Source organism: Lissotriton vulgaris, chromosome 1_1 (assembly GCF_964263255.1).
Source record: "Lissotriton vulgaris chromosome 1_1, aLisVul1.2, whole genome shotgun sequence".
NCBI lineage: Eukaryota > Metazoa > Chordata > Amphibia > Caudata > Salamandridae > Lissotriton > Lissotriton vulgaris.
The window spans coordinates 1,170,902,482-1,170,927,682 of NC_141685.1; the positions used below are offsets into that span (position 1 = coordinate 1,170,902,482).

The following is a 25,201-nucleotide window of genomic DNA, read 5'->3' on the forward strand; positions in this document are numbered from 1 at the left end:
GCCGGCAATCGGCATAAAAAGGCATGGGAGGTCATAGTGAGAACGGGTATGAACTTCCTTTATAGGCGGGAGCTCAATGGCATGTCCGGCTGCACGATGTGGAGTGAGAACCAGCCTTCACAGCCATGTTGTAGAACTTTTTGCCACAGAAAGAGAGGAAGGACTGGAGCACATTAGTTGCACTAGTGTGGATGGAAAACGGGGTGGCCATTTTAGGTTGGAGTAAAAGGATCGATAGGTGTAATAAGTGGTGGTTGTGAGTGAGCGTGGGTGATAGTAAAAATAGTAAAAAACAGCGCATTTGGCTGGGGATAACAGTCCAATTGCATATATGGCAGATTAGTTAGAACTATCTTGCCATTGAACGAAAAGAAGGGGCTGGGGCACATAGGTTGCACTAGTTGGATGGGAATCGTGGCGGCCATTTTGGGATGGAGTGCAGTAGAATGATAGTTGTATTAAAGGGTGGTGGTATATAACGGCGCAGGTGAGAGTGAAAGAACGGCGCATGTGACTTAAGATAACAGTACATTTAGATTAGTTACATAAAGCATCATTAAAGCAGGGAGGTCCAGTCTTCAAGGCGATTTAGGCCACTGCGGAAGCTGTTAGTCTTTAAAATCCAATGTAGTTCCTCTTTGTTTAGTAGCATAGAGACATCTGCTCCCCTGGGTGGGGGTTTGATCAATGTTATTATTGTCCAGACCAGATCCTTTTCGGTATGACCTTTTTCTGTGAAGTGGTCCACGAGGGGGGCGTTGGCCGTTTTGCACCCCACTCGTCGGTTTTTAATTTCCAGTCACTTATCCCCCTTTTTTCCCCCCTCCACTGATATAGTTTGCCGTATTTTAACCCACTAAAGTCACTGATTTAATATGCCCAGCAGAACTCATGCTTATCAACAACCTTGTTTCTTTTTTCTTCTTTTTTCCCCCCCTTCTTTCCATGTGTTATTTATGTGTACAGTAATGCGATAAAGGCATTGAGTAATTGTATTATTTAAGACAACAATGATTGATCTAACTGTCCTGAGGATGAAGCCCAGTATCTAGCTCTGGCATCGAAACGTCGTTGACACCCATATGCCATATGCAATATGATTATGCAATATTGTAATGTGCAATGGTCTATAAAGTAATGATCTAAGTCTGTAAATTTCTAAACACAAGTGTACAGACATATTTTACCTTGCCCTTTGGCCATTCTGTGTTCGTTGTTGTGTCTTAATGTTCTGTCGGTCCCACTTGTCATTTAGTTTGAAACAACTCCTTATATTTTGCACTTATATGAAAAATAAATTCTTGTCCGGCTGGACAAAAGACATACTAACTATTCAGAGTATGATTATTGTATGAAGGTGAACTCTGTTCCAAAATAGGGACCAATGTTCTTTATAATATGATCCTGTGATTCTGGGCAAATCACTTAATCTCCCCATGCCTAACACAAATGAATGTGTGTCCACATGTAACGTAACTGGTGCTTTGTAAAGCGCTCTGATACCCGATTCAGGTCAAGTTTGCGCTATATAAAACTCTGCAAAAAAAAAAAAAGACAGATACTAATCACTGAACCAGAATAAAATAAAATGTGCTGCAACAGAATGAGGGGTTTAGTTTAAATGATTATTTGTGTTATTTACATATTATAGTATTTCATCAAAAAATTTCAAATGTCTCTCCCTAGAGAGTCACAATGTTTTTGAGTAGTCTTCAGTACAACTCTTGGCATTGAAGACCATGGGATTAGGAGCAGAGCTTTTGTGCCGATGTGTGAGAAACTAGTAGCTTAGTTTCCCATGACTGAAAATCTGTGGTGGTTTTGTTGCTGACTTAAGGAATAATAAAGAATTTGGTGGATGCAGGAAATCTGCCGAAGGCAGCATATGTCATGTCTGGCCTATTTAGAGTGTATAGATATAAACAAATTCAAAATATAGGTGTAGAGCCCCTGCCACTTTTTAGCTGCCATTCAGCATCTATCAAACTCTAAATCCACCTCTTGGTGTGCTGGAAACCTAGCACAGAGACAAATCGGTGAAATATGACCAGTTCAGGTGTACCCTTATAATAGGAAGAAAACAATTATATTGTGTTAAAAGAATATGAAAGATCACGTCACAGCTGTTATCTTCATCTGGGGCATTAGCTTTGACATGCCACACTGACATGGTTCACTTTTGTGGTTTGTGATAAAAATTAGTTAATGGTGTCATTTGTCAGGTCGGAGCAGAACATGTTATTGCTTAAAAAGTTTGTATTTTTTGACTTTTTTAATGAACTTTTTTCTTTAGAATCAAGTGGAAAACGTCATTCAAATTGCCTCCTCTCACCTGATATCTACCAGGCCCGTGTGATTCCACTGCTGCTTAAGCTCTTTAAAGTCCATGAAGAACATGTGAGGATGGTTCTACTAACTCATATAGATGCTTATGGCAGCCTGTTCTCGAAGGAAGAGTTGAAAAATGAAATACTGCCTCAGGTAAGAATGCTATCTATACTCCATATTGTTGCAGGGATTCTGCGGAGTCACAAAACTATGCTTGGGATCATAGAACCTTAGTAGGGAGGGACTGAGTCATCCTACCACTGGAATACCCATGAGCCCGGGACCGACTAGCTATAGTGTCTCAATTACCCTCCTACTCACTCACAAAGGAACAAGTAATCAGACACCCCAGAACACCACACTCCCAATCCTCTCAGGAATCGCAGTTACAGGGCATTCTCTTTCTCTCACACTTTCACTAGTCCATAATAAGATCTGACAGACACGAGGATAGTTAAAAAACATTTTAGAACAATCGTGCTCTAGTATGCAGTATACGTGTCACTACAAGTAGGAAAATGCCTTACACAAATACAGTTAGCATAGCACGTTGTCCATGAATTTTAAATGGAGCTGTCCTTATATACGACATTGTAGCCTAACCTCCCTCCCCTTCTACTGAAACAAAATGATTATGAATCAGAAGATCTCTAGGTGTTAGCAGAAGACCCTGTACCTTAGTATACACTGATGAAAGTTCTACATTTCAGGTGCTGTCATGATCTTTTCCCTGGAAAGGTCCCTCTCCAAGTGAGTGTGTTACTTATCGGTGCATACCTATATGACAAAAGTTTGTGTTCCCTAACAGCTGCATTTGCGTGTTTTGTCTAGGTGCTAGGGCCTGACCAGGACAGAACAAGAAGGGGCTTTGTTGTTCAACCTTGTTTATATGTTCAGACTAAATCCTAGGAAGAACAGAACACAAAAGCAGCATGTTCTGTGTGAAAGTACAGTGTGGCACAAAGCAAATTGTGTCTGTAGCGGAACATGCGCAAAGTAGAGCGCAGTCTAAAATGTGGTTATGCTGATATAGGGCAAAGGACAATGGGCCTGCACATGACATATGACACCCTCCTCTTGGTCAGGATAGTAGCATTGAATGACGACAGAAATCAGTTGATAAGCAGAACCAAAGTGCATAAGCATTGCAGGTCAAGTGCGTGTGTGAAATATTGCATTGCCGAATTAGATGGAATGTTCTGTGCACAAAAATATGTCCAATTACACCGTATCGCCGGGACCCAAGATGTAAGATATCCGAGCTTTCCAAATTGGAAATAGTCGCCATCCAATTGAGCAGGTCAAAGGCACAAACATGCTCCTTGTTTCCATTTGTTGATGGGACCATCCAAGGAGAACCTGTGTGGACTTCGATGAAACTGAGATGTAGGAGAGGCTGTGTAGTTGCACAGGCACCACCTCCGGCCACTGGCCCCAACGCTGGGTTGTATAAAAGCCACATACCCAAGGAACAGTCCTGGTTACTAAAGGACCCATCAACAGTTCGAAATCCAGGGCAGCATGAGATGGTCCTGCCAAGCAGATATCCAGGACCCACTGAAAGGGGAACCAGATGCAGTGAAACACAGGTTGCAAACAGGTGTGAAGTAAGTATATCGGAATGTCAGACAAAATTCAGCATCTAGAGGCACCATTCCAAACAGTTGTTGCTTTCACTCACGGTAGAGCTGCATCAATGCCTATCCGGGCAGGACTACAGACGGAGCAGCCATTGTGGAATAGAAGGAACAGCACGATGATGGCGCAAATCAAGATAGGCAGCAGCGGAAACCCATCAAATACGCTGGAAAGAATAGAATGTGTAAAAGCTGTGATTACTCCAAAAGTTGTTTGAAAAGAAGTCACAAGGCTGGAGCCATAAGTTTAAAAAGGTGTGCCAGGCCCGTGGTATCAGAGGCGTTAAATATTTCATGTATCATTTCCCCGAAATGCTGGGGGAGATTTGTGTTCAGTAATGATTGTATTTCACTAGACGGTCTCGCCACCTGCAATATGAAGATCTTATGTGATGAAGTGAGAGCCACTTCTTGTTGAAACACTAAGTCTTTGATTCTGCTTAGCTTATCGAATTCTGTTTTCAGGGTTGAAATGGAAGGCCACAACAAACTATCTACACTCTTATGTGGAGGGGGAAACAGGACGTTGTTGCAACAAGTAACTGATTAAGAAACAGACACCACGTACCAGATTACTGGCCGCTGACCGCAACAGTCATGATTATTAAGAACAAGATAACTGCCATTTGAAAGCAATGTGAAGGTGGGATTAATTGTGGGAACCAGAGTTCCTTTCAAATAAGCCAGATTAGGGGCCGAAACATTACAGGCACCTTAGGTTTTTGCTTGTTGACAGACAAGGGACAACCCAGCAGTGGAATCGCACATAAGAAAAACTTCTTTTTCAGCCCGTTGACAAAGATATGTATGGGGGTGAGTGTCTAAAATGTTTTGCGCTCCGTCCATCATCTCCTTGCGTTTGCTTTGTTTGCCTCAAGTTGGCATGGTATGCCCAGACGTGGGTCCCTTCCTCACTTTGTCACTGGGTTCAAGCTAGCCTGGCTGATGGGTGTTACCCCGGAACCGGTCCCAGGATGCTTGTGTCCGGTCCAGGGAAGACCTGTGTCATGTCCTTTAGGCTAGTTCTGTCATCTATACCCCTTTTTACATACATTGTCCCATCCACACAACAATAACGGTTCTGAAACAGGTGACCTTTTACCTAGTAGCTTGCACCTGACTTCAACACTTAGTATTCTATCATAATCCCTGCACCTGACGTACATAAACATGCCCTCATGGCAATGCATAATTATTCTGTATAAGGATCACCACTTTTTTATCCTTGGCCAACAGCCCGTTGTGCATGATCGCATTGTTTGGGAAAACATTTGTGATTGTTTCCAAAACTATGCAGGGTGTCATTCTCTGGAGCAGACTGGGTCCTTCATTCTCTACCATCAGGTGAGGGGGTTGGTTCTTCCCTAGGGAATTCTTGGATGCCTATGTATTTTACAGCCATTACAACTTTATATATAGTATCAAATATGTCACAATTTATCTAGGCATTTAAGCACTGATACAAAACAATGCGGAAATAGGTCTTCTATGTCCATTGTTTGTGTGTTAGCACTAGCACTTTAAATGGCGGTGGTACAGTCTAAGCATTGTCCTGTGAGCAAGGCCGCTAGTTCGGCAGAAACGCGTCATGGCGGACTTTGGCAAATAAACTTAATTTGCACTTACTTGGGTCCACGCTAATTTTTCCTTGTAGGTGTAGTGACAGCGAGGTGTTTGGAGATGTATGTGTATATATATATATATATATATATATATATATATATATATATATATATATATATATATATATTCACAGAAAAAACCATAGGTTTTAGGCCATATATAGTTAGGGATTTGCATTTACAAAACCTTATTTTACTCGCATAAAACCGTTGAAATTCGCATATATAGTTAGATGCGCTAACTATATATCGCGCACCCGCAATCCACTGCTGATGATGTCACATATTACATCATTCATGACATGGTCAGTGACATCACTGATGACATCACTGATGACATTCATCCAGTGACTGTATGTTTCTGTAAAGTTAAAATATGTCTTACATATTGAAGAATGAGTGGATGTATAAGTGTCTGGATGAAGGATTTAGTAAGTGCATGACTGACTGTATGAGAGAGTGATTAAATGTGTCTCACTGAGAGCATGGGTTAGTGACTAAACTGTTTTAATTTGTGCATCATTATATCTGCTGTTCTGTAAACTGCTGCATGTGTTGATCAGTAGCTATATGATTAACTGTATGGGTTATTGATTGGTTGCCCAAGTATTTGTATGGGAGAGTGAGTGTGTGTGTGGGTGGCTGGGAGGTGTGTGACTCTGTGCATACATGTGTGAACAGTTTATTCACAAGATCTATGGGTTCAAAACTGCATGTGGAAACAGCTGTATGGGTGGTTGACTGTGTACGAGTGTATTGGTGAGTGAATGGATATCTCAGTGCTACATGTCAAAGTGAGTACATATGTAAAACACAGTACATGTGAAAGTTCACATATATAAATTACTGTGTATAAGAGCCAGTGAATGTGTGAGTGGCTGTATGGATCATTGTGAACTTGTATCAGGGATTGTATAAAAGAGTAAATATGTGTTAGTATATGTTTGAATAAGTAAGGTGTGTATAACTGTATAGTTGAGGATATGGAGGTGTGATTGATTCAGTGCATGACTGACAAGGTGTGTGAGTAACTCCATGGATGAGTGACAGTCTGTGAGTGTATGTTTACTCTGAGTGTATCTAAGGTTATATTAGAGTCTGAAGAGGTTGATCGTATTATCACATGATTGATGTCATCAGTGATGTTATCAGTGATGTCATTTGAGTTGTCATCAGTGATGTCATCAGTGATGTCACTGACCATGTCATGAATGATGTAATATGTGACATCATCAGCAGTGGATTGCGGGTGCGCGATATATAGTTAGCGCATCTAACTATATATGCAAATTTCAATGGTTTTATGCGAGTAAAATAAGGTTTTGTAAATGCAAATCCCTAACTATATATGGCCTAAAACCTATGGTTTTTTCTGTGAATTTCAATGGTTTTATAATACCAAATATCAAATGCTGTCAAATGTCAAGTACATGATAGGTAAAAACATTTTTGTGTTTATGCACGCTGATGTGCTTTGAACGCTGCCCCCCCTCCCCCCCCTCTTTTCTCTTAGCAGTACTCTCTCTTTGCAGATAGTGAAGGGTAGTTAACGCAGGCCTTTGCCCCCGCTGTAATCCGTCGTGCCTGCTTCTCTCTCTATTTGATTGATTGCTATCCAAGCATTTACTGTTTTAGAATTGGTTCTCTTTGGTTCATTCTGTATTTACAAACAAGCACAGAGTCGCAATACTCTGTTTAGTCTTTGCAGATAGTGAAAAATAGTTTAAAAAAACAAAAGGAATCGAGCAAAATCAGTAGGCCACTAATGGGATCTGTTTTTGACCTCGCTAAAATAGAAACATTAAGAACAACCCCTCATGAGAAATACGAAACTAGTGAGATGAACTTAGCTCCACACCATGATGGCTGCAAGACAGCTCGACTCCGCCGCCCACCCCACCCCACCCAAAATAACGACAAACCCTATGCAAATATTATAAATATATACAACACACCAGCAAAGTAACAGGGTAAAACGTTTTATTAAATAACTATATACATGGCAGCCTGCTGCAACATCGATCCAAATGCCTTTTGGTGACTCTTCCATTGTGAACATTGTCCCGCAATCCGTTTGACCTGAAACGATTACACAAATAAAACATTTGTGAGTTTTAAATTTCCGGAGAAGTATAATTCACCAATAGTTTTCTCTGTAGATGTTTTTCCATTAACAATCCCAGTTCCATCACCCGCCCAGGATATCACTACTGTTAGTTGTCATTGTTGCTTCTGTTTTAATAAAAAATGTTTTAAGGTGTTTACTGTTTTTGTTGCGATGTATATATTTATAAGTTATTAAAGTGTTATAATCCTACTATTTTTTTTATCGATTATTGCTGTTTGAGATATTCCCTGTCTACAAACAGAGAAGAATAGAAATATTCTGTCTCCCTTTGCAGATAGTGAAGGATAGGTAATGCAGACTTTTGTCCCCCGTTGTAATCCGTCATGCAAGATTGATTGATTGGCTGGAAATTTATTGTTCAAGGAATAGTTCTTTCGAGGTACTCTCCGTTTGCAAATAACGTGGAATAGAAATATTCTGTCTAGTCTTTGCAAGTAGTGAAGGGTGGGTAATGCGGACCTTTGTCCCCCGTTGCAATCTGTCACTCCCCACTGATTGAGAAACTACTTCCACCCGGACCATTTATTAGAGGTACATCATCTGACTCAACCGGAGAGAACCCCTAATAAAGAAGACATATGTAAAATACGAAGTAATCCCTGTATCCTGTTAAACAAAAACTTTAGCATGAAACACACTTGAAAAGGAAAGGAAAGAAATCGAACAAAATCAGTAGGCCTCTGATGAGTTTTTGACTTCGCTAGAAATAAGAAACATGAAAATGGTGAAAGAAGCCAAGCTTGACGTTACGGCAGCCACAAGGTAGCTAGGCTCCGCCACCCCCCCACTGCTCCAAGCATGTCTGTCCCACCGCCCGCCACGCCCAATAACGGTAACATGAAATAAATACAAATCAGCAGATACCTACCCCCATTCCGGAAACTCCCGAAGTGCAACAGGTTCGCGGCTACGCCCATCCGGAAGACGAGGCCTTCGGCACGTGTAGGGCGAGTCCTGCTGGCAGCCGTCGGCCGGGGAGGTCATCCCATAAGGTGGGCCAGGAGAGGAGCCGAGGCCGACGGGATTCTTCTTCTTTCTTAGATAATGACTGCGACAACGGGGGGGGATGTCTTGCATATGCCACCGACCCCCCCCCCCCTCCCCCTCGTATCTCCTAGTCTGGCCCCGGCTTGATATGAGCTCCCCGTTCGGGCCTGAAGCGGCGCCCTGCAGGCCACGGGGGGAGGATGTCTTGCCTCTGCCTCCGACCCCCCCCCCCCCTCTTATCGCCTGGTCCGGACATCACGGATATCAACGCCAGGTGTCGGCGTGGGGTGCGCTGGCAGGGAGAGGCGGCGCGAACGAGCCTCTCCCACCCCCTCAGCTGCACCCCCAACGCTCCACTCACCCAACAAAAGGGTTCGTCCACTCTTGCGATACAGCGACGCTCCACTCGCCCAACAAAAGGGTTCGTCCACTCTTGCGATGCAGCGACGCTCCACTCACCCAACAAAAGGGTTCCTCCACTCTTGCGATGCAGCGACGCTGCACTCACCCGACAAAAGGTCTCGTCCACTATTGCGAGGCAATGATGCTCCGCTCACCCAGCGGGGGTCTCGTCCACTGTTGCGGTGCAACGGCGCTTCTGAGTTCAACTAGAAAATGAGTCCTGCATCCAGAAACGTTCTCCTCAACTTTGAAGATTCTATAAGAGCCACGGGGGCCCCCGACCCCCGATGGGGAATGACTGCCATGATCACCCACGGAACGACCACGACGTAGCCGCGGGGCGTCGGCGCGCTCATGCCGGCGCCGGCCTCAGTCTTGAAATCACCAAAATCCTGCAAGACTACCAACTTGATCAGTTCCGGTGGGACACCAGTATGACCCGGTAGGAGAGATTTTTGCCTCCCACCCCTCTTTGACTGATGGTTCATGTCGCCAGTCCCCTCTACTACCCTTCAACGAAAACTTTTAGACTGCCGAAAGAGGTCCCGGTCCAACCACGAGTTGGTGGAGACATTTTGACTATACTTGGACCTTCCTGACCTCACCCAAAATGGCGCCGGTACAAATGAAACTATTGTGCCCCGATTGCTCAGCCTTGATATCATGAGATATGTATGCAGTTTTTAGCACATGAATTGATATGGGATAAGACTGATTATATGTTCGGACAATTAATTGATCCGGGATGGGTATTGATTATACGTTCGAACAATAAATTGACATGGGACTTGTACTGATTACACATTCGGACAATGAATTGATATTAAGTTCTAATGCATCATTGATTACTGTATTTATTGAAGTAATACTGATCTCTCCGCATGAAATTAATTTTCCACATGTCAAGTCAATCTCATCTGCCCAAAGTTCTTTTTCAGATTTGGGACCGTTTCCCTTGCCTCTGACTCACTTATTGCTAAGTCATTGGTGGATGTTTTTGCCGATCAGGGGTTATCCCCCAAATCTCGAAGTTGTGCTTTAGAATAATTAAAAGGGTGCCACCTCTCCATGTGCCGATGCATGGTATGATTACCATAGCAATATTTTTTTTCGGTCCCTCTCGAGAGTTTTTTTTTTTTTGCAGATGAGGCAGGTAACGAACCTGGCTTTAACTTTCTTTTCATGAGAAGGAAAAGAAAAAAATTGCCAGATAAAATTCACTTTCACATGGGACGTTCTTGGCATTTCTTTTAGTTTTTTAATGTACATGTTCATAAAACGATTACACAAATGAAACATTTGTGAGTTTTAAATTTCCGGAGAAGTATAATTTACCAATAGTTTTCTCTGTAGATGTTTTTCCATTAACAAACCCAGTTCCATCACCCGCCCAGGATATCACTACTGTTCCCCATGTCATAAAACCTTAGGATGTTCAATAACTGAAACAACTAATATGGGTTTACTTACAGGGGACATCTTTTGTTCTGTTTTGTAAAGTAAAACTATTGTGAACGCAAGTATTATACATAGTAAGTGTTTAATATAGCATTTGTCAGTCATTGGTTAAGCAGCTAGGACCTGTTCACTCTTGACACCCCAAGTGCTGTGTATGTTGCACTATAGTGCTGCATCGGGAATACGGACAACCCTATTGATGTTGATTTTTCATTATTGATTATTGTAAAGAAATGGCGACTCCCCCCTTTAGCAGATTAGCTAAATCTTTGCGTAATTTGGGCATAAAAGTTATATTATTGGAAGTAGATGGTTATAGTTCTGGTTAATTTCCATTCAGAATGTCCTACACAGCACCACTCTAGGTAAATATGCTGCCTTGGGACTATTCGCACAACAGACCGCTACTGACCATTGTTGCTTCTGTTTTATTAAAAAATGTTTTAAGGTGTTTACTGTTTTTGGTGCGATGTATATATTTATAAGTTATTAAAGTGTTATTTTCCTTCTACTTTTTTGTGAGTGCTATATATTTTTAATGTGACACATAATTGTGAAGACTTTGATGTACAAAAAGGCATCCCTGGAATCTTCCGCTTCAGGCTCGGTCCCACACACCCTCACAGTGAGAATCCCCTCTCCAATCACAATACAGGATGGTTATCAGATTGCAGGAACGCGTGTAGTGTGACGGATCTCATCGGGTGGGGGCCTTGATCTACTGTAACTTCTTTGAAGAGGGGTGATTCTTTACAGTTGAGGCCATCAACTACATCTGCAGGGCTAGGTGATAGCCTGGGACGGGCCTGGACAATCGGACAAGGAGGAAGAGGAGTGTCAGAGGGTGCGGTAGTGAATAGGGTGAAAGGCAGGTGTCGGGCGGGCACAGGGTGTGATTCTCAGAGAAGAACAGCGCAGATGGGAGGAGGTTTCTAGCCCATACATGAGAAAGAGAGCGGGAGTGACCAGTGCGTGGGGGAGATGCTTGCGAGGGTGCAGACAGTGGGTCTGGTCAAGGCATCTAAACTGGCTGCTGTGCTCGACAAAAGTGTGGCATTGCAAAAAAGGCAAGATGGCGCAGACAATGTTTATCAATAATGATTTATTTATAACAAATAAAATATTTACTCGCAGTGACAAAATGGCGGTCAACACTTCATGATTTCCATCGAATCGAACGTTAACAGACGTCACGCAGCAAAAAAAAAAACGCTCACGCACAGCCGCTGGAAGACATGTATCAACATATATGAGCCTCCTCAGCCACCCTCAGAAAACAAAAGGGGTCAGGATACGCCTCCCGTACCCCCTTATACCTAGTAATTTAATGAAATCGAAACACAAAATGGCGAATTCACGTTTCGCTACCAGTTTGCGAACCGAGAAGCGCTTCTACCGCGAAAAATCATTTTTTTTTTTATTTGCCCCACGGGACCCTTTAATAACCCCAACATCATTCCTAGGGGGTCAAGAGGGGTCTACCTAGCCCCCTTTCATTAAATTCCCCCTTCGTTTTTCTCCTCCTCTTGTCTCTCGATCCTACCGACAGACAAGATGGCGGCCGCACCGGACTGTTTAGAATGTTGACAGACACCGGACAGCCAATCAGCTTCGCTACGCAAAGCTCTGTTACGCGAAAAGTACGCGATCTGGAGTGCTATCTGGGACGCTGTCACAGATATATCTGTTTTTTAAAACGTTAATTCCTCAAAATCCACTGGAGCACATATATTGAGACCCAGCAAAGGCACATCGGACTAACAGTCCCTATAATTTTGCCAAGTTTCGTGCAAATCCATTCAGCCGTTAGTTTGCGACCCGGTTCGAGAACCGCTTCTACCGTGAAAAATCTAATTTTTTTTATTTTCCCCACGGAACCCTTTAATAACCCCAACATCATTCCTAGGGGGTCAAGAGGGGTCTACCTTGCCCCCTTTCATTAAATTCCCCCTTCGTTTTTCACCTCTTCTTGTCTCTCGATCCCACCGAGAGACAAGATGGCGGCCGCTCCGGACTGTTTAGAATGTTGACAAAGCTCCGTGACGCGAAAAGTACGCGATCTGGAGCGCTATCTGGGACGCTGTCACAGATATATAAATTTTTTAAAACATTAATTTCTCAAAATCCACTGGAGCACATATATTGAGACCCAGCAAAGGCACATCGGGCTAACAGTCCCTACAATTTTGCCAAGTTTCGTGCAAATCCATTCAGCCGTTCGAGCTAAAAGTGAGGCCAAACGCCCTATGGAAATTAACATGGGAAAAACGCGTTTTGGGACCCCCCTTTTTTCTCGCCCCCCCTTGACGAACCCCCCCCAAATTTTCAGGGGCTGCTCGGAAACAAAATGTGCCATTTTCCTGAAAATTTCAGCCGATTCCGTCCACAAACGCCAAAGTCATTAGACATAGAATTTTCAAAAGTTCCATAGAGAAATAATCCTAACTATATATACCTACTGGCTATCGCCAGTAGGTAATATATATATATATATATATATATATATATATATATATATATATATATATATATATATATATATATATATATATATATATATATATTTCCTACTGGCAGTCGCCAGTTAGGTAGATATAGTTAGGACCTATTTTCCATAGGAAATCTGCAATATTCTATTCCCAATAACTTTGGCGCCGATTGACCAATCTTTGTGAAATTTTCAAAACTTACGATCAGCTCCGGTTCGTTCCTATCCTGAAAGTCTTGGGATGATTCATGTAGCGGGGGCCCAGAAATAAGGGGGGTCCCAAACGTGTTTTCCCCATGCAATTTCCCATAGGACTTTTAGCCGCAGCTACAGCCCAAACTGCTGAACGGAATTACGCCAAATTTGGCAAAGAGGTAGTCCTTCGTTCAGACATGTGCCTTTTGCTTAAATGGTGTCAATCCGTTCAGTAGTTCCTGAGAAAATGACCTTTAAAAGTACATATATATCTATATCCGCGCACCCTGCTGTGCACGAGCTGTATTTTAATTGGTTGTCAACACTCCACATCAGGAAGTGTTGGCAGCCATCTCGTGCTTCGAGTCTACCAAAAACAAACGCGCAAAATGCAAAAAGGGGGCAACACCCTGAGCCCCTAGACCTGTTCAGGGGGTCCCACAAGGACCCCCTAGGCCAAAATAAATGTTTTTTTTAAATCTGCAAAATCTGCTCCTGCCGATTTAAAAATAAATAAATAAATAAATGAAGCGCGCCCCCGCGCTTTATTGCTAATTAGCCCTCGGGGGCAAATAAATCCCAGGGGCATTCTCAAAAACAAGTGTGGGGGGGCCCAATCCCCCCCACACTACCCAGGGGACCGCCACCCACCCGGGGCAAAGTTTGAATAATTGCGGTGGGCACATGGCCTCCCGCATCCCCAGGGACCACTACCCCCTGGGGCTTAGTGCCATAGTATTAACTTGAATTTTCTTCCGTAGGATATCATTGCCTTCTTTTTGCTAAAAAAGTTTCTAAGTGTCAATTTTCAGAAACTAAAAATCTTCCTAAAAAATCGCCTGTATAATTTAAACTCATTCTTTCAACTGTTTACAGGAGATGCACCAGTGCTGGATCCAGGATCTACCACCGAGTAAGAAAAAGAAACGATAACACTACTTATCTGCTAAGTGAATTTCCTTCCATAGGGTAACATTGACTGGTTTCACTTGGAAATTCATCGAAGTGTGGAGTTTTGGAACTTTAACCCCTCCCATGCTGGTGACGGAACCGCTCCGTCACCAGCCTCGGTCGCGCTGTGTTGGCCCGCTCAGCGCGCCTGCGCCGTGCGGATTCTGCGCCTGCGCTGGGCGTTTTATTGAGCGGGCAGGGCCTTGACGGAACCGCTCCGTCACAAGCACAGCGCGCCCGAGGCTTGTTACGGAGCGGTTCAGTCACGATCCTTGGAGCGCTGCGCGGCCCCCACTCCCCCCTAGCACTGCGGCAGAATTGCCGCCGCAGTGAAGGGGTTAAAATATTCCTATAAAATCTGCAGAACTGCGAATTCCGATTTACTCACCTGTTATCAAGAGAGGCCTCAGTGCTGCATCTTTGAGCCCAGTACAGATCCTGAAAAGTAATTCTAACCATACTTACCAGTAACTTGAATTTCCTTCCATAGGCTAACATTGACTGGTTTCACTTGTAAATTCATCGAAGTGTGGAGTTTTGGAACTTTAAAATATTCACCTAAAATCATCCGAAGAACGAATTCCGATTTACTCACCTGTTATCAGGAGAGAACCCAGTGCTGCATCTTTTAGCCCAGCACTGACCCTGAAAAGTCATTCTAACCGTACTTACCAGTAACTTGTATTTCCTTCAATAGGAATCCATTATCTGGTTTTCACCAGAAAAATTTCAGTGTCTATTTTCACAAACTAAAAATATTCCTTAAAAATCGCCTGTATGATTTAAACGCATTCTTTCAACTGTTTACAGGAGATGCACCAATCTGGATCCAGATCCACCACTGAGTAAGAAAAAGTGACAATAACACTACTTACCTGCTAAGTAAATTTCCTGCCATAAAATAACATTGGTGATTCTATGTGAAAAAAATTCAGTGTCAACTTTTAAAATACAATAATATTCCTTAAAAATCACTACTGTAACCAAAACGCTTTTACTCAACTGTTTACAGGAGATGTCCAAGGACTGAATCTAGGATCCAGTCCTGTGGTTAGAAAAGTAATCCATAAGTAACTAATTGCATTTAACTAGAAATTCACATTGAGATCAATGTTGCATTGTTTGAAATTGTGTTGCCCAACAACTGTAACTATTGTACTTAAAAGTCTATTGCCTATTTGCAAAGTATTTAAACTAAAGTAATTCATTCTGAGAAAGTATATTTTGTAATGTATAATGTAATTATAATGTAATTTAAAAAATAAAATATCTAAAAATAGTTTGAAAAATTTAGTAAATCAGTATCAAAAAAATAAATATAACAATACATTTAAAAATTGTCATTTACAAAACCTTTGAAATTCACTGAATAAAACATAGGTTTCAGACATGTTATAGTTAGGAATTAGCATTTAAAAAACCTTAGAACTTCACTGAAAAAAAACATAGGTTTTAGGGGTGTTATAGTTAGCTGGACATTTCACTCATACAAAACTATTCAAATTCCTCTGATATAGTTAGTTGTTGTGAGAAGTTGGCCTGATATATGATGTCTCCAATTCTGGGGGCACCTTGTATCAGTCCAAACAATCCCTTATGGTGATTGTTGTAAGTCAACCTTATAGACAAGCCATCCTAATGGTAGCATGGACTAAGCAGCCTTAAAAGCTAAACTCAAGAGGGCATGTGAAGCCAGCTGTTTTACCAATCACAATCCTGTAATATCAAATGAAAGGACACCACACAAGTTATATATTTGTGACCGGCGGGGTAGGGAAAGGCAGGATAAAACCAGGTTTTATTAGGCTAAACAAACGGTCTGTGCAAGTTTTCCTGGATGTGGCTTTTCTCGGTGAACGGATTTTTTCCCGCCGACACTTTCGGAGTACGCCTTCCTCTCGTCGGCGGGTCGGGCTCCTCCTCCTCCTCTCCTCTGGCTCCGTGGTGACCGAGGCTCCGCCGAAGGGGGAGACACAAGAGAGGGACTATCAGGTACAGGCGTGTACAATAGACAGACTCAGGGAAAGGGGGTGAGGACAACCTTAGTGCTCGGGGAAGTTGTAGTGCAGTGCAGGACGTGTACCAGGGAATTATACTATGGGCTACGGGACACCTCTACCCTTGTACCGAACCCAACCCGCTATCCGGTCACGCACCTCGGTTAGCCACGCCCCTCCAGGGGAGCGGCTGGGCGATACGTGTATCCGTTGGCCTCCTGGCTTCGTTGACCCCGCGGCTCTCCTCTGGATTCCCGTCCCGCGGCGTTCCGGACTCTTCTCTGCTGCTGGGGTGTCCTCCGTCCAGTACCCCGTCCCGGTTCTCGCCTTCTCCTCCGATGTTGCTCTCGCCTCCTCCAAAGCTCCTCCTGCCTCCTCTTTGAATACCGCTCTCGCCTCCTCCTCCGTTTCTCCTCTCGCCTCCTAGTCCACGCTCTTGCTCCACGCCGCTCCTCTCCACTCACTGGCCGCTCCTCCGGTGTAAAGACACACCTGGTCCTGCGGGCGGTCGTCTCTTAAGGTGTGTCCTGACTCCTCCTCTGCTATACTCCCACCTGGCCACTTAAAGAGCCCGAGGCCCATCTCTTCGTCAACGCAGCTATACCTCTCCTCATGACTGTTCCATGTAGGGGCCGCTGACACCTGTGGAAACAAGAGGGAGGGGTCACAGGTTACGGGCTCACTCCGGGGCACAGGGGGCGGGGGCCACCCGTCCTGGTTACAATATTATAAAAATATATGTATTTATTCTCAGAATAATCCTCTATACTCTTTGAGTCTAGAAGCACAAGCGTTTAAACAAAAGCACAGTAAAACATATGAAAGTTGCACAATTATGGATGAGGCCGGGGGCCACTCAAACCATATACTAAAATAGTGGTATAAGTATCAATAATCGAACAGTGGTAAGGCCTGAGGCCTTGGGAATCGCTGGGGCTATTCGGGACTAGCAGTGGTGAAGTCGGGAAAAGCCTGCGGCACTCGGGTGCAGCGCTTAAAGCACACGCATGCACCAATGCAAAGTCAATGGTGCGTAAAAGTTACAAAGTTACTGTTTTAGGAAGGTTCCGACTGAACTAGAATGACCAAACTTTAGACTTAGACACTAGAGGTGTATACCAATGCAGGAGCACCGGCGTTCACGAGTTACCTCACCCACAGGAAGCGGGTGCATAGGTGCCAAAGTGTGTCGGGTTTCGTCACACAGTCTGATGGTGCCTGGAGATGAAGATGCTGCAGGCGATGTGAAGGAGAAGTGTCCGGTGTGATCCAAGAGTGGATCAGAGTTGTAGAGTACCTGAAAGCAGAGGGGACAGATTCTGGGTCACTCAGCAGTGACCAGGGTGGAACCAGGAAGGAACCAGGCAATGTTGGGCGCAATCAGGTGGTTGTCGTGAAGCTTGTCTCCGCTGCCACGTGAACTCTGGGGCACCGAGGATGTCCAGGAGTGGATCACGAGCTGTCCCACGCAGGCTCGCGGTGTCGGCTTCCGGATTGGAGCAAACAAACCTTGGCAAGCGCATCCCACGCAGGATTCGAAGATCGCTTCTTACACGGACCAGCAAGGTCAGAGCAGGTGCTCCTTTTCAGGGGAGCGAGGGCCAGTCCAGAGCAACCAGACTGACAGAACAAATTCAAAGGTTCGTCGGTACAGGGGCCACTAGCCAACGGGCAAGCGACCGGACCAACGCGTCGAGCAGCAAAATGCAGAAGGGCCCCATGCAGCACTCGGAGAGTGTGGAGGGGGTAGCTTTGGTGCAAAAGCTGCTCGGGGCTGGGGCTTCTCAAACCCCAATGCACAGCGTCGAGGGAGCCTCGGGAGCTGCACGGTCAGCACTTTGTGGTTTTTCCAAGATGGCCGGCCCCACGCTTCAGGTCCCCTCCATGGGTCTCAGATTCGCTGGGACTGTGGATCGGGCTGTTGGAAGGCAGGATAGCTGGGTCTTGTCGATCTCTGTCGCTCGAGTTCCGGCGGGAACTGCAACAAAGCAAACGGTGAGGCGCTGGATGGTGCCTGTTTGCACAGGGTGGTCACTCCTTGACCACAAGGGAGATTCTTCAGTCTTCTACCTCGAGTAGGATGTGGAAGGGTCCAGAGTTTCGTTTCATAAGTTTCAGTCAGGATAATCTGATGATGTGCTCTGGCACTGCTCCCACTCTTATACCAAATCTGTGGGTTGGATTACCTGCTAGGTCCCTCCTATGGGTGGGACCAGGGAAGGGGGTGGTTACACCCCTTTCCCTTTGTCCAGCTTCGTGCCAGGACTGGGGCTGGTGAGCCCCAGAACCGGTTTGACTGGATTATGCAAGGGGAAGCCTTGTGCTCCCCAGGCAGTGTATAGTTTCTTTCAGCCCTCCCTGCCCCAATCCACTATCTCCTGTCTGGGGAGGTGTAGCACCTCCCTGCGACAGGAAACCCTTTGTCCAGGCCTCCTCTGCCAAGTTTCGGTCAGCAGCACGAAGTCAGACTCGTGTCGGTGGCAGCAGCATCCATTTTTTGATGCTGGAGCTCTGGTTAGGATTAACCGCGTTTCAGTAAAGTAACATGTCTTCTCCCTCTAGAAGGGTGGAATGCTACCCCCGGTGCCAGGACCGGCGAGGGGGTAGTATTTTAAATCGTATGACGCCTTACACAACATGTTTTGATAAAGCCAAACCAAAGTTAGCACATAAACGCAAAGGATTATAATGCACTTAAGAGTATATGGTATGGCAATATCCCGGAGCAGCTAAGGGAGCTGGTCCCGACAGCTGCAGACAGGCTCAGCTCATGCTAGAGCACCATCTCACATAAAACCAAACACTCTGCCTCCAGGATTGATAAGGCCTGCCATAGGAGTGACTTATAGGTTTGTGTCCAGATATAGGTTTAGATATAGGTATACTATATCTAAGCAAGGGGTGATTACACCACCTTGCCCCCACTGAGTGATCAGCCAGTTGTGTCAATTTAAGGACCAGCCAGGGGTGGCAAAAGATATGCTGCAGCCTCTGGTAGGCCTTGGATGCACCTATGCCCTGGGCACCTATAGTGCACTGTATAGGGGCTGACAAGGTGTCCAGTACCAAATTGGTTATGTACCTATAGTACATGTATGTGAATTTAGAGAGAGAACAGCAGGCTGTGGGTCTGAGTAGCAGGCCCACAGCCACATTAAGTCGAAAACCAGTGAAGCAAAAAGCAAAAATTGGGGTAACCATAGGAAAGCAGACCCTACTCTCCTACAGTTGTACTAACTATATCTTGCGCGCCCGCAATCCACTGCTGATGATGTCACATATTACATCATTGATGACATGGTCAGTGACATCACTGATATCTCAAATGACATCACTGATAACATCATCCACGTGACCATCAGATACACCTCATCATACACTAGTATAACCTTTCATTACTCACTGTAAAATACAGAGTACCATATTTGAATCCATTGACACACCAATACAAGTTTCCAAAAACCCACTCAGTGATTCCTAGATCTATACACACATCTAATCACTTACCTATAGATTCACTCATACATGCTGTCAATGATCAATAGAACACTATCAAATATACTTATACACCTATATCGACATTACACACCAGCACACATCCTATTCACTTATGAAGTCATCCTATTCACTTATGCAAAGAATGGATCATATGTACATTTACTTAGCTATACACTTATACAAACACCATTTCATCTATTCATATAGATAGTAACTCATACTTAGTGTGTTATATAATCACTATTACAAGTATACAGTTATCCGTACAGTTACTCATACAATCACTGAGTCTTGTGTATACTTATTTATATACAACAACTGACTCATACAGTGCCTTTTATTTTTCTAGTTTGTTGGACATGTACCATTGAGATATATATTTGCTCATCACCACACCCACAACGATATTCACTCACCCAAACAACTGTTATGTAGTTTTAACTTCATATACCTACTGAATCAACTATTCACACTTCTTTGGGCAGTCACACACCCCGCACCGAACCACACACACACACATTCACTCTCCCATAGAAATACTCAGTTAACTAATCAATAACTAATATAGACTTTCACACAGCTAGTAACCAACTGGAGAAGCAGTTTACACAACAACTGACAAAGGGATACAGATATTCACATAGTTTAGTCACTATCCAATATATTTAGTGAGACACTATAAATTAGTCAAGTAAACAGTCAATCACACTGCTACTACATCCTCCATCCAGATATTTATATATCCACTCATTCTTCAATGCAAATTGCTATATATATCGAATACATATTTAAATACCCAACCAAACCACATTCACTGGATGATGTCATCAGTGATGTCATTTGAGATGTCATCAGTGATGTCACTGACCATGTCATGAATGATGTAATATGTGACATCATCAGCAGTGGATTGCGGGCACACAAGATATAGTTAGTACTACTAACTATATCGGAGGAATTTGAATGGTTTTGTACAAGTGAAATGTCCAGCTAACTATAACACCCCTAAAACCTATGGTTTTTACAGTGAATTTCTAAGGTTTTTTTAAATGCTAATTCCTACCTATATCAGGCCTGAAACCTATGGTTTTTTCAGTAAAAAAAATAATAATATATAAATATATATATTACCTACTGGCAGTCGCCAGTAGGTATATATAGTTAGGATTTTTTTCAATGTTAAATCTCAAAATTCTATTTGGAATAACTTTGGCGCCGGTTGACGAATCTGCCTGAAAATTTCCTCAAAATGGCCTCTTTGAGCTCCGGTCCTTCCCTGAAAGTTTGGGGGAGATTCGTCAAGCGGGGGCCGAGATAAAAGGGGGGTCCCAAAACGCGTTTTCCCCATGTTAATTTCCATAGGGCGGTCGATTTCACTTTTAGCCCGAACGGCTGAATGGATTTCCACCAAACTTGGCAAAATTGTAGGGACTGGTAGCCCGATGTGCCTTTGCTATGTCTCAAGATATGTGCTCCAGTGGATTTTGAGAAATTAACGTTCAAAAAAATATATATATCTATAGCCGCGCTCCGGTACGCGCACGGGTACGTGCACCGGGCGCGCCACGCGACTTGCGCGCAGAAAGCTGATTGGCTTTCAGTTGTCTGTAAACATTCGAAACAGTCAGGAGCGGCCGCCATCTTGTCTGTCGGTAAAATCTAGTCATAAGAGGTGGCAAAAACAAAGGGGGGAATTGATCATAAGGGGGCACGGTAGACCCCCCCTGACCCCATAGGTTTGATATGGGGGCCATTAAAGGTGCTCCGCGGGGTCTCCCCAAAAAATTTTTTTTTGCTTTTTTCGCGGGGGGAGCGCACGGTACGCGCACCGGTACGCGCACCGGAAGCCATCAGTGTCATCAGTGATGTCACTGACCATGTCATGAATGATGTAATATGTGACATGATCAGCAGTGGATTGCGGGTACGCGATATATAGTTAGTGCAACTAACTATATATACGAATTTCAAGGGTTTTGTGTGAGTAAAATAAGGTTTTGTAAATGCTAATTCCTAACTATATATGGTCTATAGCCTATGGTTTTTTTCAGTGAATTTTCAAGGTTTTGTAAATGCTAATTCCTAACTATATATGGTCTATAACCTATGGTTTTTTCAGTGAATATATATATATATATATATATATACACATACACACACTACACCTACACACCCACTATCTAGGCTCGGTACATTTAGGCAAATTATGTAGTGCACGCATTATAGGATTATGCAAATGCTACTATTTTATCTGAACTGTATATGTTCATCTTTTTAGCACTATGGTAGAAATGTATATACTGTTTACTATATTAGTACTTGCGATTTATTTCGTATGCTTCTGTCTCCTGTTGCCGAAAATATGTTTTACACAAGACTGACGCTAGGCCAATAAATACTTATTGAAACATCCTAACTGCCATCCTGGGTATTTTTTTTAAAGTAAGCAAGCCAGAGTGACTGAGCGAAAAGTACTGTACTGTTTTTCCACGATCCCTGAGGAATCAGAGCTGTCATGGTCAGTGGATGCCAGAAACTACCTACACCACTGTAAGATACAGAGGGTAGTAGTGGCAATGTAGAGCTAGCTGGTCTAAATGCTGACATATCCTATGGGGGTGTCCGGAATCGGTTTGGACACCAAGCCCTCAGTTTAGGTAATCCAAAATACGCAGATTCTGGGGAATCCTAGGAACTAAACAACATGGCGCCGCCAACGTTGGTCTGGTTCCTATATTAACAGTTAAAATTGGAGTAGTTCAGTCGTGCTTTTTTCAGAAAGCCCTACTCGCACTTTTCAGAGCAGATATACCCTGTGTATTGGCTGAAGGTTTAAACAAGCTTGTAAGGATAAAAGGTTTCCACATTGTGTAAAACCCCTTATTACTTTAAACTTTTATTTTTCTCCTTTTGAGAATGCCTGACAATGCAAGTGGTTCGGGCTTAGGGGAAGGCAAATTTGCAAACGCTCTCAACATTACAGAAAATTGCAAACATGCAATAACTATAAAGTTGTAGGACACGGCGTACCCGCAAGAGGTAGCTGTTTTACCTTTGTGATTGAGGCACATGAGGTGTTCGGACCAGAGGTATTCTATTCTTTGGTTCAGTTCCCGGCTTCAGATCCACAGACTAAATTGTTTCACACATATTGTTGTGAATGTATCTAGGACCCTAATTAGATATTCCCGATTTATGCCCTTATGTGGTTATAACAAATCATATCCTTATAAAGGCATAAGAATCCTATCCATATTAAGTCATAGCCAATGCAGTACAAATACGGCAAGGCTACTCCCATAGACTCCTAGAAAGTACAACGTGTTCTTAAACAAACCAAACCTCCAGCAGCCCAGGAATTCCCCCTGCTTCTGTTTTGATTTGTCCTAGAACTCCTGAGAGTCCTGAAAGAACTGCCTGTTGTTAGTGACGTCTTATGTCCAACCTTACGTCAAACTCAGCACCTTCCAGGTATAAATATACCAACATCTGCCTTAAGCAACACACGGTGGTTTGGAGCAGATCGGCTCTGCTTGCCCGACGCCCTGCTGATACGAGTGCCGAAGGAAGCCGACCCTCCCTGCTGACGCACTGAGAGAGACGCTGTCTTTTTTCCTGCCGATAAATCCAGCTCCAGTGTTTCCCTGTCACCCTCGCGGGTTGCTGGGAGATCGAGTCCTGAGAGAGAGATATAAGACCTCCTTCATTCTATACCCAAGGTACGGAGCTGATTAGACCCTTTAGAGAATTCTTGATTCAGATTCTTGGCAAAACCTGTAACTCATCTGCTCCTTCCCACGTACTAGGCTTAGGTTAGGTACACCGGGGTAAGCGTATCTTAGAAACACCAGTTGAGTACGTTTAGTCATTATTTTATCATTGTGTGTATTTTATCCATTTTAAGTATCTTATGGCTTAGAAACCATATAAATGCTTTTACAGTATTATTTCATAATACTCCTTTTACTGTACGCACTTTACTTTGACAAGTATTGCAATTGTGGCAATGAATTTCTCTTGCATGAGAAAAAAGACTGCTCAATAAATAACCCTTTTATTGAAAACGCCTGTCTCTCTATTTCTCTGCACTTCTGGTGAAACGAAGCATGCACGATTGACTGAGTGAAATAACTATCTATTGTTTCCGCGACTCTGGAGATATTTCCTATTTCAGGGGGAACAAAGTTGTCATGTTATATGGTTGTCAGAAGCTAATCCCTTCTTGTCTATTCAGGAAAGTTAACACCTTGTTTACTCGAGAAAGTTTCTAGTGGCCTCTGAGGTAGCTGGCACACACAATTAAGTCTAACCTATTCAATCGAGACCTAGTCGACCTCAGTCCTACGTCTACACTATTGTTTGTTATTCCAATGCGCAGAGCCTATTGGGAATATAGGAACTACACTACAATATATTGTAGTTGAACCATTGGAAGAATATATTCCATACAAAGACATTGAAGTCCTGCTAACTTACCAGCAACTCAGAAAGTGGTTTAAGAGCGCCCTACCACACATATCTGTTGTAAGACTCAGTCCACTCAGCATAGAAGGAGCGACCTGGTCGGTCTTAGCGACATATACTCCACATCCTAGAGATAGATACACTGCCAGTGGATGAAGTCCGTACAATATACAATATAATGGGTACATTTATATTTTATTGATTTTTCCAGTAAAAACAGTTAGCAACACAATTGAGTCATGCCACATCTTCAGTCATTAAAAATTACATATCTTACAGTTACCGTTTTTTTCCTTATCTACGTATCAGCACAATCTTCTCCTCTCAGGTTATTACACGGTTGTGCATCGTCTGAGTTCAAAATGTGTGAATTTTCCAATAGGGATGTTGCAAGTGGTCTTCAGAAGTCTTTGCGTTGTGACGCTTTAGGCAATCTTCCTCGTACGTCTTCAGTGTATCTCTACAGTACACCATGTCCTTTATCCATTTCTGGCAGGTGGGGCTTATTTTGCTGTCCCAGTATTCATTCCCTCCGCTTAGCTATCTACAGTGCTATTGCCAGTAACTTCCGTCTTGACGGTGGTTTCTGATTTAATAATCCTGTTGTGTAGCGTTTTAGGACCCTAGTGTAATTTTCCCGATTCATGCAAATGTACAGGTATAAATCACTCAACCCTTATATAGGCATAGAAATCATAACCGTATTTAGACTTAGCCTATGCAGTCCAAATACGGCATGGCTACTTCCACTATTTCCGAAAATCCACAACGATTTCTTGGAAAAACCTACCTTCAGCAGTCAGGGACTTTCCCTTGCTTGAATATTAATTTATCCAAGAAATCATGGAGTTTTCAAAGAACTGAGTCTTTGATGACGTTATTATGTCCAACCATACGTCAATCTGGGCACCTAAAAGGTATAAATATGCCCACTCTTGCCCAGGCAAACACACGGTTGTTTGGAGCAGTTCGACTATCTACTTGCCCGACGCGCCCTGCTACAGCAAGTACCGAAGGAAGCTGACCCTCCTGCAGACACATTGAGA

The 25,201-nt window shown here is 43.4% G+C and overlaps 1 protein-coding gene across 1 annotated transcript in view; it reads left to right on the plus strand.

Moving 5' to 3' along the window:
• LOC147748866 (protein-associating with the carboxyl-terminal domain of ezrin-like) overlaps positions 1 to 25,201 on the plus strand; it is a 1,120,148-nt gene that overhangs the window by 562,569 nt on the left and 532,378 nt on the right. Inside the window, exon 8 of the mRNA XM_086964312.1 lies at positions 2,294 to 2,481. Coding sequence (XP_086820438.1) covers positions 2,294 to 2,481 — 188 coding nt within the window. The remainder of the gene's footprint in view (positions 1 to 2,293; positions 2,482 to 25,201) is intronic.